Genomic DNA, 11,743 nt, shown 5'->3' with positions numbered 1-11,743 from the left:
AAAGGGATGCAGTGGGCGGGGAAGGGATGCGGTGACCGGGGAAGGGATGCGGTGACCGGGGAGGGGACCGGGGAAGGGATGCGGTGGGTGGGGAAGGGATGCGGTGACCGGGGAAGGGATGCGGTGACCGGGGAAGGGATGAGGTGACCGGGGAAGGGATGCGGTGACCGGGGAAGGGATGCGGTGGGCGGGGAAGGGATGCGGTGACCGGGAAAGGGATGCAGTGGGCGGGGAAGGGATGCGGTGACCGGGGAAGGGATGCGGTGACCGGGGAAGGGATGCGGTGACCGGGGAGGGGCCGCAGTGTCCGGGGAGGGGACACGGTGACCGGTCCCGCCCCGCTGCCGGCAGCTCCAGCACGGCCGAGCCGCCACTGCGCCGGTGCCGCTGCCGCGGGCTCCGCGCCGGCGCGGGGGATGCGCGGGGGATGCGCGGGGGATGCGCGGGGGATGCGCGGGGGATGCAGCGCCCAGGTAGGGCGGGGGAACAAGGAACGGGCACCGGAGCGGGGAAAAGTTGGGGAGGGAGGGGGATCATGCTGCCTGGAACAACAACAACAACAAATTATTCTTTTTTAATATATATACATATATATGTATGTGCGTGTATTTATTGTGGTTATTGTTTCTCAGCCCACGCCGCGGTTTCCACACCACCCCCCTTCTGCAGGAAATGGGTAGCCGTGGTGATGGAGTTCTCTTAAGCCAAGCAGCGCCAGCATCCCTTGGAAAGTTTTCCCGCCCCAAAGGCATCGGCGGCTCAGCTGGAGGGCCGGAGGTGAGGAACACTCTTGTTAGCAGCTCCTTATTCAATTGTCGGGAATGGCTGGAGTGGGGGTGAGTCGAGCCACGCTGTTCCAGGCAGTGACTAATGAGGACTAATCCAGATTGTTTTCCGTGTCTCCAGCAGAAGAAAGCGTGGCTTGTGCGGCTGATGGAGCCAGCCTATTTGGAATCTGAATAAGAGCTTTCACTTAATGCACATCTCTGTACTGCCTTGAGCAGCCTGCTGAAGCTAAATAGGCAAGTTTTACATTTATGTACATGTGGAATACAGATATATTTATGTTTTTACATATATGTGTTCATTGAAATGTATGCTTATATTCAGAGATGCCTTATCCCACTTTCCAGTACTTGAAGGGATTTTACAGAAAAGAGGAGCAACATTTTACACAGATAGAACAAAGGGAAACATTTTTAAACTAAAAGGGCAGAGATTTGGATTAGTTATTAAGAAGAAATTCTTTACTGTGAAGGTGGTGAGGCCCTGGCACAGCGTGTCTAGAGAAGCTGTGGCTGCCACATCCCTGGAAGTGCTCAAGGCCAGTTTGGATGGGGCTTGGAGCAATCTGGTCTAGTGGAAGGTGTCCTGCCCATGACAGGGGTTGGAATGAGATGAGCTGTAAGGTCCTTGCCAACCCAAACCATTCTGGGATGCTCTGGTAATTTCTCTTCTTTAAAAAAATTTAAAATTGGGGTTATCAATTTATACTTGGTGGTGAAGGCTGGCTGATGATAGTGGATTTAACTTTATTGAACAATCTGTCTGTGTTTTGTGTGCTGAATGTATACTTTCTACATATCTAATAGTAGATGATTCTGTTTCTTCTGCATATCTAATAGTCTGTCCCATTCTTTGAATCAGAAAAATACCTTCACTGTTCTAAATTTGTAACATCAGAAGAATCACTGATGAAACAGGTGGTTTATTTTCTAGGGAGGACTGTCAAAAGACCTGAGAATGGACTTACCATGAAGGACACAACGTTCTGGGTGATGATGAGCTGCAGATGAATGCAGTGTTTGCCTCACAGGATGGATGCCTCTGAGAATAACATTTGTGACACAGGGGGAGAGCATTCCAATTATCCCAGAAAGGCCACGGAGCAGCTGGGCCACAGCTGTAGGCCGCAGAAGGAGGTGGGCATGAATTCCTCCTGCAGTCCTCCTGGAAAGTCTGCTGGGCCCGCAGGGAAGAAGGAGCTTCCTGCAGACAAAGAAACCTGTGACACCTACTGCCAGAAACAAGGTGAGAGCCCAGCTGGGCAGTTTGCCCCCTCCTGCAGCAGCTTCCACCTGCAGAGAGAAGAAGATTTAGATCACTGTTCCTCTGAGCAGCCGCGGACAATAGCGAAACTCCGCGAGGACGACGGAAGCGCCGCTCTTGGAGATGCATTTGGCGAGGGCGCGGAGCCCGTCCCCGAGGAAGCTCTGCCCTGTCGAGGCAAGGAGTGCGGCTCCTCTTTCCGCAGCGTGAGCCAGCCGCAGGAGCACAGGCGAGCTCGCCCGCCGGAGAGCTCCTACCGCTGTCCCATCTGCACCAAAGCCTTCTCCCGCGCCGCCAACCTGCGCATGCACAAGCTCATCCATTCCAGCCAGAGGCCGCACAAGTGCCCCGAGTGCGACAAGGGCTTCATCCGCACGGCCGACGTCTGGAGGCACCTGCGCAACGTGCACAAGATCGAGCGCTCCATGGTCATCCTGGCCAGCGGCATGGCCAGGAACCCCTGGTCTGTGGTGCACCACAACCAGCAGCACAACGCCGAGTGCCCGGATCAGGCTTGTCCTGCAAACCCAAAGTCTCAGGAAGACGACCTCAAACCTTACGGCTGCCCGACGTGCGGTAAAGGCTTCGATAAGCCCAACCTGCTGTCCAAGCACAAGGTGATCCACCGGGAGGACAAGCCCTACAAGTGTCAGGAGTGTGGCATGGCGTTCGTGCAGCTGCTCAGGCTCAAGAGGCACCAGCAGACTCACTCTGGGGCACGGCCCTTCTATTGCGAGGAGTGTGGAGGGACCTTCACCCGGCTGGCATCGCTGCAGCGCCATCACCGCATCCACACCGGAGAGAAGCCCTACTGCTGTAACTTCTGTGGCCATTCCTTCACCGAGTCAGGGACCCTGCGGAGGCACGAGCGCACACACAAGTTGGACAAACCTTAATTTGGGGCCTCTGTGGTTGCTTTGTACCTGAACGAGGTCTGCTCAGTTGGGCTGGCAAAACACCCCGTGGTGTGTGCTCTGCCCAGTCCAGACCCACTGCCCAGCAGTGGCTGGTGCAGCAATGCTGCATCACAGGGACCTCTGGAACTTGTACTGAGAAGGATTGCACTGCCTGGCTTTAAACTGCTTTGTGTGAGAAAATAACCTAATTACCCGTGAGTAATGAAATGGGAGACTTGAGGAGACTGAAACCACTGGCTGTGCTTTTGCTGTCTCTGTTTGCTGGACTGGCGATGCAGCCACTCGAGCTTTGTGCAGGATCTGCAAGCACAGGCTGTGAGAATTCACTGCATAAACTGGCCCTGCCCCCATGAGTCTGATGGCTCTTTGACATGGGTTTGGAGATGTGTTAACTTGCTAAGTTACAACAGTCCAAAGTTGTCCCTCTATCCCTTCTTTCCTAGTATTTTGCTGAGTTTTTCTTTCTGTTGCATTCCTTCTTATCTGTAAGGGGAAGTGTCATGTTGGTTATCAAAAAAACAAGCAACTCCACTTACAAACCAGTTCCTTAATAAACACAACACTTACCAGCTGTATTTCAGAATGTTTCTATCTGAGGGAGTACCAATACTTTACGCACTTTTGAGTAATGGGTTGAATGTTTATTAATAATGGGGAAAGCTTTATTTTGGCTCTAGTGGTGCATGCTCTTGGGGTGACATTTGTGTCTCTGATGGAACCATGCACACTATACCTAACCAGCTGAGTATTGTGGAAGGAAATGTTTGAGGGCACAAAATTCAAAGAGCAAAAGACGAAGTTGAAGCCACCTTTGCTACTCATTGCAGAGGAACCTTCTTCATTTAAATGTTTTCACACAGAGGGAAGCTCCCCATAACAAAATCATGCTCTGTGCTGTGTCCAAGTACTGCCCAAAGTGTCTGTTAGACTCTTCACTTTGATTTACATTCAAATGGTTAGTGTAGAAAAAATTCCTTAGGCATTAGCCTGGCAGACTGAGGCAGGTGTTGACAAATCCTCCAAGGCTGTAACTTCCAAGAGGTTTGTAATGCCTCAGCATCAGCAGTGGGGCTTTAACTCTGAAACTTAATAATGACTTTAAATCTGCTGTTAACCCCTGTGGTAGAAGAGTCCAGTTTGTCCTGAAGTTGCAGCCTGAATTTCTTTTCCAGGTCAGAATGTTTTACTTCTTTGCTTCCTTTCTCCTTAGCAGCTGCCATAATTTCATTATTTTCTTTCTAGGGCTTTCTGCCTTTTCAGTGGAAAGTTGTGCAGGAGAATGAAGGTAAATCTCCAGGGTAATGTACCTTTGCATTTATTACCAGTTTATTTAATATAAAGTACTGATTGTGCCGTTTGTTTCCATATTTCATAGAATACAAAGGGACGTTGGCAGCTCAGCACCTCCCACCTGTGCAGCAGCTGAGCAGGTGTCACACAGTGGCTCCTGCTGTGTTTGATGTCAGGTTCTTGGCTCAGATCAGGATTTACCACTGTTCACAGCAAAACTCTAGCTTGATTATGAATGGGAGGCTAATTGGTGTCACTAATGGATCGTTTCCACTTAATTCCTCGGAGAAATCTCCAGGTGAGGGAACCGATGTGGTTCTGTGGCCTGTGTGTGTTTGTAATTCTGGGATGGCTGGGCCCTGAGTGAGAATTCTCCAAACTCCCCTCTGCAGGAAGCTTTAGGTCTGCAAAGGGCCTTTGATGGGGCCCCTTAGCAACAGCTCAGTCTTATCTGAAGGCTGTGCAGCCTCTCAGAGAGGAAAGATCTTTGCATGAGAAGAACCTGGCTGGCTGTGGGTGAGTGATCTGCAGAGGGACCATGCAGTGACCATCTGAGGTGACCCGGAGAGAGGCCAGACAGCAAAGTGACAAAGCTGTTCCAGAGGCCATCATGCATTAAATTTCCACACTCGTTTTCTAATCCCATTTTGAAGTTATCAGTTACGATCTCCCCTGTTCATCATCCTGCTTTTCCTTTGGGTATGGGATGCTCCTGCTCTAGGGGGGTTTAATATCCATTCAAACTGCACCACTTATGCACATCTTTATGTTGTGTGACAGTTCTGCTTAGGCAGCTATGGTAATTGGGAACATCCAGTTATTCTGCTTTTTAGTGCTAGCAGGCAGTTGAATTTGTACCACTGGCATAATGGTGGAAGTATTTTGAGCAAAGGTCTGTTATATGGGGAGAGTAAATGGTTGGTGAAATGAAAAGTACCAGGCTTAACTAAAAAGTTATTAAAAAGACACTTGCTTGGAAGGTTGACTTGCATATAAAGTGCTTGGATGTGTGAAAGGAGTAATTAAAATGTATGATGGTTTCTGAAAAAAGTGTGTAGAACTCTCCTCACAGAAACTTCGACTAACTCCTGTGCAAAGGACAGGAAACACCATGGAGCTTAATTTAACCCAGAAAACAGCACTTCTGCACTTTACATTATTCACATAAAGGTTTAGAAATCTCTCCCAGGCCCTGATCCTCTCCCAGTGTCAGTCAGAGTGGGTGATGGCCTAAAACAGTCACAGCCAGTCATGACACGTAGCTGACATGGGGCAAATAGACCTGCTCTGCAGCATTAGGGGGGTTTGAAGGGTCTGCTTTCAGCAGAAGTAATTTTTCTTTGTCCAGAGTGGCCAGAATATCTGTTAGCTCATTTAGAACTGTGGAGGCCATGGAAAACACAATTCCCACTGTGTTCACAGAGCCCTCATTGCCCAGGGCATTACAGGAAGCCCTTGGACATGAGCTGGAGGACACAGGGCTGGAGCCCTGAGCTGGGCAGAGGATCTTGATTTGATCAGTGGAAAGTATTTGTCAATAGTGGAACACAGAAATACCCTTTGCTTTTTTGCTAATTTTCCTGTTGCTTCCCTATATCACTTCTGCCAAACTCATTTCCATCACAGGAAAATGTTCTTAAAACTAAGAAGGCAGAATAGCTCCAGCTCTGAAGATTCCAGGCCCTCACTGACCTGGAATCACCAGACAATCCTTGGCAACTATGGTACTGTTGTCTTACTTTGTTAACAAAGGTGTTGATGGTAAATTTGTTAACTTTTGCTAATTGGTAATTATGTTGTTGGTAATTATGTCCCTGACTGAGGAGCGTGGATACAACACCTTGAAGAAAGGAAAAGCTGCTGCTGTACAATCTGTGCCCCCCTGCACACCATCCTCCTCCTCTTACACTGTTTTCTCCTGGCAAGGAGAAGTCTGAAGCAGGAGTCTCCCATGTAAAGAGGCAGCACCAAGCAATCCATCATTTCTCCAACCCCAGCAAAGGGCATTGGTATCTCTGGAGGAGGCAGTTTCTATTTCAAGTGAGGCTTCGTCTGCCTTTGACCTTGTGGAGTTTCTGTTGGAACAAGAGCTCCCACTGCACTTTTCCTCCTCCTGAAACTGAGCAGGGGCTGAGCTCTCACCAACAGAAAAGCAGATGAAGAGCTTTTTTTTTGGGGTTTTTTTGGTTTGTTTTTGTTTTGTTTTGTTTTTTTTTTTTTTTTCCTAGGATAACAATCTGGAAATAGAAAGGAGAATGATGTCTTTTTGGCTGATTTCAGCTGTCTGATGTTTTGAGCAGTAAAATTGCTGTGGGCCTGTGCAAGGTTAGAGCCATCTTCAAAGAGCAGGTCCAGAATGGGAGCAAGCCCTTGAACCAGCTAATAGAGTTTTCTGCCCCAGAGTGCAGCCCACTTGTAAATTCCTTGTAGGATGTGCTGCTGAACCACCCCTGCTCTGTGGGGATGTTGTTTTCCAGAGGAAAGTGTGCTCAGTGTGCTCCTGAAGTTCATGTAATGGCTTTCTTGTTTATCTGCTTGAAGAAATCATGAGAGCAATAAATTCTTTTTCTCATTAAGACATCTATTGGAACTGCTGCTCCAGTGCTTTCCACCTGAGAGCAGAAGCAGTGATTTGTTCTGTTTCTCTTCAAGCTTCCAGCACACATCCTGTTGGCTGCAAGGGATTCTTAAGGAATGGCTCTGTGACTTCCATGGTTTCTGGCCGTGGATGTTTCCAGGGATGAGGCATCCTCTCTGGACAGCTTGTGCCAGCATTTCACCATCCTCATCATAAAAAACATCTTCCTTAGAGCTAATATATGGGAAAAGCAGGGCACTGACACTACACTGCCTCAGCTACTGGCACCAAATCCAGAGGACTGGGGTTGTTTTTCACCTGGTGCAGTCTTTTAGACTTTCCATGGCATTCATACCATATTTCAAATTTAGTCAATTGAGATGTAACAGCAGCTCTAAAATAGCTACAGCACAGGGGAGTTCATGTAAACACAAATAATATCCCCAGGTTTACCTTTTTAATTTCCTTCTCTGTTTGCAGACTGTGACACAGCATCCTGCTTGTAATGATCACATAGTTACATCATAGCCAGGGCAATAAACCAGAAAAGGAAGCTCTGAGCCCTTCATGGGAATCACTTGAGCAGGGAAATCTTGCTGGCAAGATTCAAGTGATCCAAGTGAGGCTGGATAAGCCAGATACTGAGCACTTAAGTCTCTCTCATCATTTGGAAAACCTCTGGGCTCTGGCATTTCAGGATGCAGCAATAACTAGAAACTAATTACAAGAAAGAGAGGAAGGGGGAAAAAAAAGCCAAAAATGCTTCTTGGCCTTTTATTCTTTGCAGCAGACAAGTGAAAATAGTCTTTTGCCAGCAGTAGCTCTGAATTATTTCATGAGTGCACATCCCTCTTGCACTGTAAGTTAGAATGGACAATTTAATTATTTTTTAATTGTCTCAGCTCTAAGGTACCTGAAAAAAGCCATTTTTGCCAACTGTTCCCGGGCTCCAAAAGCAGCTGATGGCTGAAAAAGCACTCAGGGCACCTCTGCCTTGGAAAGGGTCTCTGTAGAGAGGAGAGTGAGTGGTGCAAATATTTTTGAAATGACTCTGTAGTTCCCTCATCCAGTGTACTCTGTGTTTGTGTGGGTTGTGTGGTCTGCAGTTTCTTTTCTTTTCTTTTCTTTTCTTTTCTTTTCTTTTCTTTTCTTTTCTTTTCTTTTCTTTTCTTTTCTTTTCTTTTCTTTTCTTTTCCTTTCCTTTCCTTTCCTTTCCTTTCCTTTCCTTTCCTTTCCTTTCCTTTCCTTTCCTTTCCTTTCCTTTCCTTTCCTTTCCTTTCCTTTCCTTTCCTTTCCTTTCCTTTCCTTTCCTTTCCTTTCCTTTCCTTTCCTTTCCTTTCCTTTCCTTTCCTTTCCTTTCCTTTCCTTTCCTTTCCTTTCCTTTCCTTTCCTTTCCTTTCCTTTCCTTTCCTTTCCTTTCCTTTCCTTTCCTTTCCTTTCCTTTTCTTTTCTTTTCTTTTCTTTTCTTTTCTTTTCTTTTCTTTTCTTTTCTTTTTCTGCCGGCTAGTTCCTGGGTTGTCTGGGAAGCTCCTGGATCCTGTGGAGCACATTTTGGGAAAAGTTAGGGACATGTAAAATGGAAGGAAAGGGGGAAGGGAAGGAGAAAGGGAAGGAGAAAGGGAGAAAGGCCTTCCGTCCAACACTGCTGACAGGGCTTTGCACAGGAATATGATCCTGCTGCCAGGAGCTGGGAGAGCATGTGGGAGAGGAAATTATTACCTTTTTGCAGTTAGACCCTCTTAAAGGTGGCACCACCCACTTCACCAGATGGATGCCTGACAAAGCTGTCCTTATCCCACTTCCTGCTCCCCAGGTGCTCATTCCCTCTGGATTTCCCTCACTTGGAAAACTTGCCTGCAGTAAATGAGAGTCCATGTCTGTCGAAACTCAAAATGTCCCTCAGACATTTTTGGATGTTCTGGGTTCAGGTCAGAAGCATTTGAGACCCTGGCAGGCAGCTGGAAACAGCTGTGATTTTGGGTTTGAACCATGGAATGATTTACTAGCCTTACAAGAAGAACAAGAAGTCACAAAAGTTTAAATATTATAGTAAAAATAGTCACAAAGTAAAAAGAAGAATTTTTGAGTGTTATACAGGGAGGTTTTAAATCTTATACAAGGGAGTTTTAGTTTTGTACATAAGAGTCAAAACTTTTAAAATAGAGAAATTTGAGCCTATCCTGTCCTCCCTCTCTCTTCTTCCTTACCTCTATGTTCTGAGTAATGTTAGCACTCACAAATTAATTTAGAGTAAAAAAGCACCATTTAATATAGATAATAAGCATTAAAGAAAAACTATAAACATTTAACACATAATATACCATATAAAAAATAGCACCAGCTCTAAGCAAAGAAAAAAAATTTAAAAAGTAAAAACAAATGTCAAGAGATGTGCAAATCCATTTCCCTCCAAAGCTGGAGCCAACTGGGCCAGGAGGTCACTGCTGAGTGACAGCAGACAGGAGCACCCATGAGGCTGCTCCAGCAGGGCAATGCTGCTCTCCAAGGGGCTGAAATCATTATTTATTGCATGCATGTGATAAAAATAATGGAGCCCTGTTCACAGTAGCCTGGAATCCTCCTCTCAGTAGCTTCATAACCTCCTGTTGCACTAGAGCCAACCACACCACACCAAAAAGTGTTTTGTGTCTTGGCAGCATCATTGCAAAGCAGAGTGGGGTGGGAAATAATAGAAAAGGGGAAATTTAGATGGGATATTGGGAAAAATTTCTTCACCCAAAGGCTTGTCAAGCACTGGAACAGGCTTGACACATCCCACATGGAAGGGACAGAGTCACCATCCCTGGAGGGATTTAGAATATGTGTAGCTGGGGCACTTGGGGACGTGGCATCATCACAGGGGCCAGCTGAGGTCTGCTCACAAGATATAAGGAGAGCAGGCAGGAGGGCTGGAATTCCTTTTCCAGCACAGGGCACTCAAAGTAGCTCCAGGCTGGCATGGCCATGGGATCCTGGCATTGAGATAACTGTGGGGGAGTCCCTCCCCCTGCCCCTATCTTTTCCAAAAGAGAAAGAAATGCTGCAGAAGAAAAAAGTTAGTTGTGTTGATTATCATTCTCCCGTTCAGCCTCTTGAAATAGGGGAAAATACAGTAAAGTATCCTTCCTCTTTGTCTGCGTGGAGCATTTTCTCCTGGGCTGGTTCTACCCACAGCAGAGCTCTGGGCTGAACCCAGAGCCAAGGAAAAGCCTTATGGGATACTGTATGCTAGAAAAGCACAAGGTTGTATGGCTTGGGTGAGAAAACTATGATTTTACTAGAAAGAGATGCTACAAAATCTATAGCATGCAGAGAAGTGCACTTTTTTTGGTGTTGTTTTGATGGTGGGTTGTTTTTTTTTGGGGGGGGGGGGATTTCTTTTTTTGTTTCTTTTCCTTGTGAAATTGTTTCTTTTCCCTTGCAGTCTCTGGACTGCTCTGAGATCTGCCTGGTATTTTCCCTGGTTACCACTGTTAGGTTATGGGATAAACACTATGTTGCCTGCCCACAGAGAAGCAACAGTGGGAGGAAATCCAAATCATAGCCTGTCCAATTTGCTCACAGGCCCATTGCAGGAGCTGTCAGAGACACAAAGGCACATGGGAGACCAAATTACAGGCTCAGAGCAGGAGAAATCCTAGCTGGACTTCCCTGGGGCTGCCAGGACACCCCCTGCCCCAGCCCCACGGGTCATTAGGAGAAGGCAGCTGGAGCATCTCTCCTGAGATTTTTGGAGCATATCCAGGCCCAACTCCTGGGCATCTGTGCCACAGCTGCATTGGGCTGTGCTGTGTCCATGTACCAGCAACTGGGCAGACTGGGATCTGGGAGGGGGACATTGGGCAGGCTGCATATCTGAGGCCACCTGGGAGGAAAATGTAGGAAATAAATGCTCTGGTGTTTAGGAATGGCACAGCAAATCTCAGTGCCAGCCTTGATGTGGGAGAAAAGATGATTTTGCTTTCAGACAAGCCTAATTCCACTCATGTCCCTCATGGCCACATACACACCAGCACCAAAATGTGTGCCCAAATGACCTGTCCAGCCCTCAGCGGTGTCCACTTCTCTTGTGATAACTCAGGGCAGCCCTACGGTGGGGGTGACATGGGCTCTTTAGGTTGTGGTCTCTTCTGATGGCAGGACACATATCCATCCCCATAGAGAAAGGCATTTTCTCTTGTTTGGAGATGGAGAAACACCTTACATTTAGTTATATTTTTCCTTTATGATTATTTTAATACTGATACTGCTGCACCATCCGAGGTCCTTTCTTGCTTTCAATTTGTTTAGCCCTTATTCCAGGGGCTGGGTCCCATTGCTCAGCACTTGATTGTGGCAGCTCCTACCAGTGGATTTCAAAGTGAAAATCCTCCAGCATATTTCAAAGCAGAGCCATCAGCCTCTGGGCTTAGTTCACCCCCAAGCACTGTATTTTAGCAGGTGCCACTTCAGTGCATCCAGCTGCTGTTCAGCTATAAAGTGGGAATTGATATGAGGATCACATCCTTTGACATCAGAGTTTTCCCTGTGGTGCTTCCAGGGCTCTGTGCCTCTCAGAGACCCTCAGCCTTGGCCTTTGTCCATGACCTACAAACCCAGGAGCGATGCAAAAAGCTCATGTCTCAGGTGGGCAATCTCAATTATAAAAGGCGCAGCTTCTTTCAAAAGATCAGCTTAAAATCATGTGGCAAGTATAGCTGGGAGCCCAATTCCTCCTCTGAAGGCTGAACTTCTGAACTGCAGATAATTACTACTCTTCTCCTCCCTTTGGTGGCATCTCCTAGCTCAAGCTGTAGAAACAATATGTAGGTGCATTCAAGCTTAAAATAAGCTTGGCTGTGAGTTGAAAAATACCATCTTTCTGCTTCCAGAGGAAGAGCCCAAGGCTGAAGAGCTGGAGGTGTGTGTC

General features: G+C 47.1%; 1 protein-coding gene across 7 annotated transcripts; it reads left to right on the top strand.

Annotated features, from left to right (window-relative positions):
- Positions 1 to 259: 259 nt before the first annotated feature.
- ZNF648 (zinc finger protein 648) lies at positions 260 to 3,541 on the top strand. 7 transcript variants are annotated; one of them, XM_030279640.4, is made up of 4 exons: positions 260 to 381; positions 633 to 777; positions 907 to 1,022; positions 1,720 to 3,541. In XM_030279640.4, the coding sequence occupies exon 4, from the start codon at positions 1,797 to 1,799 to the stop codon at positions 2,943 to 2,945; it is 1,149 nt and encodes a 382-aa protein (XP_030135500.4). In that variant the 5' UTR covers positions 260 to 381; positions 633 to 777; positions 907 to 1,022; positions 1,720 to 1,796; the 3' UTR covers positions 2,946 to 3,541. The 7 variants fall into 7 exon arrangements, with proteins under 7 accessions (XP_030135500.4, XP_004174246.5, XP_072789037.1 ...); XM_004174198.6 differs by having other exon boundaries at positions 323 to 473; positions 910 to 1,022; XM_072932936.1 differs by having other exon boundaries at positions 323 to 473; positions 910 to 1,026; positions 1,724 to 3,541.
- Positions 3,542 to 11,743: the final 8,202 nt, after the last annotated feature.

Source organism: Taeniopygia guttata, chromosome 8 (genome assembly GCF_048771995.1).
Source record: "Taeniopygia guttata chromosome 8, bTaeGut7.mat, whole genome shotgun sequence".
In the NCBI taxonomy this organism is placed as follows: Eukaryota; Metazoa; Chordata; class Aves; order Passeriformes; family Estrildidae; genus Taeniopygia; species Taeniopygia guttata.
The sequence above is the reverse complement of the archived record's forward strand: the minus strand, read 5'-3'. Positions and strand labels throughout refer to the sequence as shown.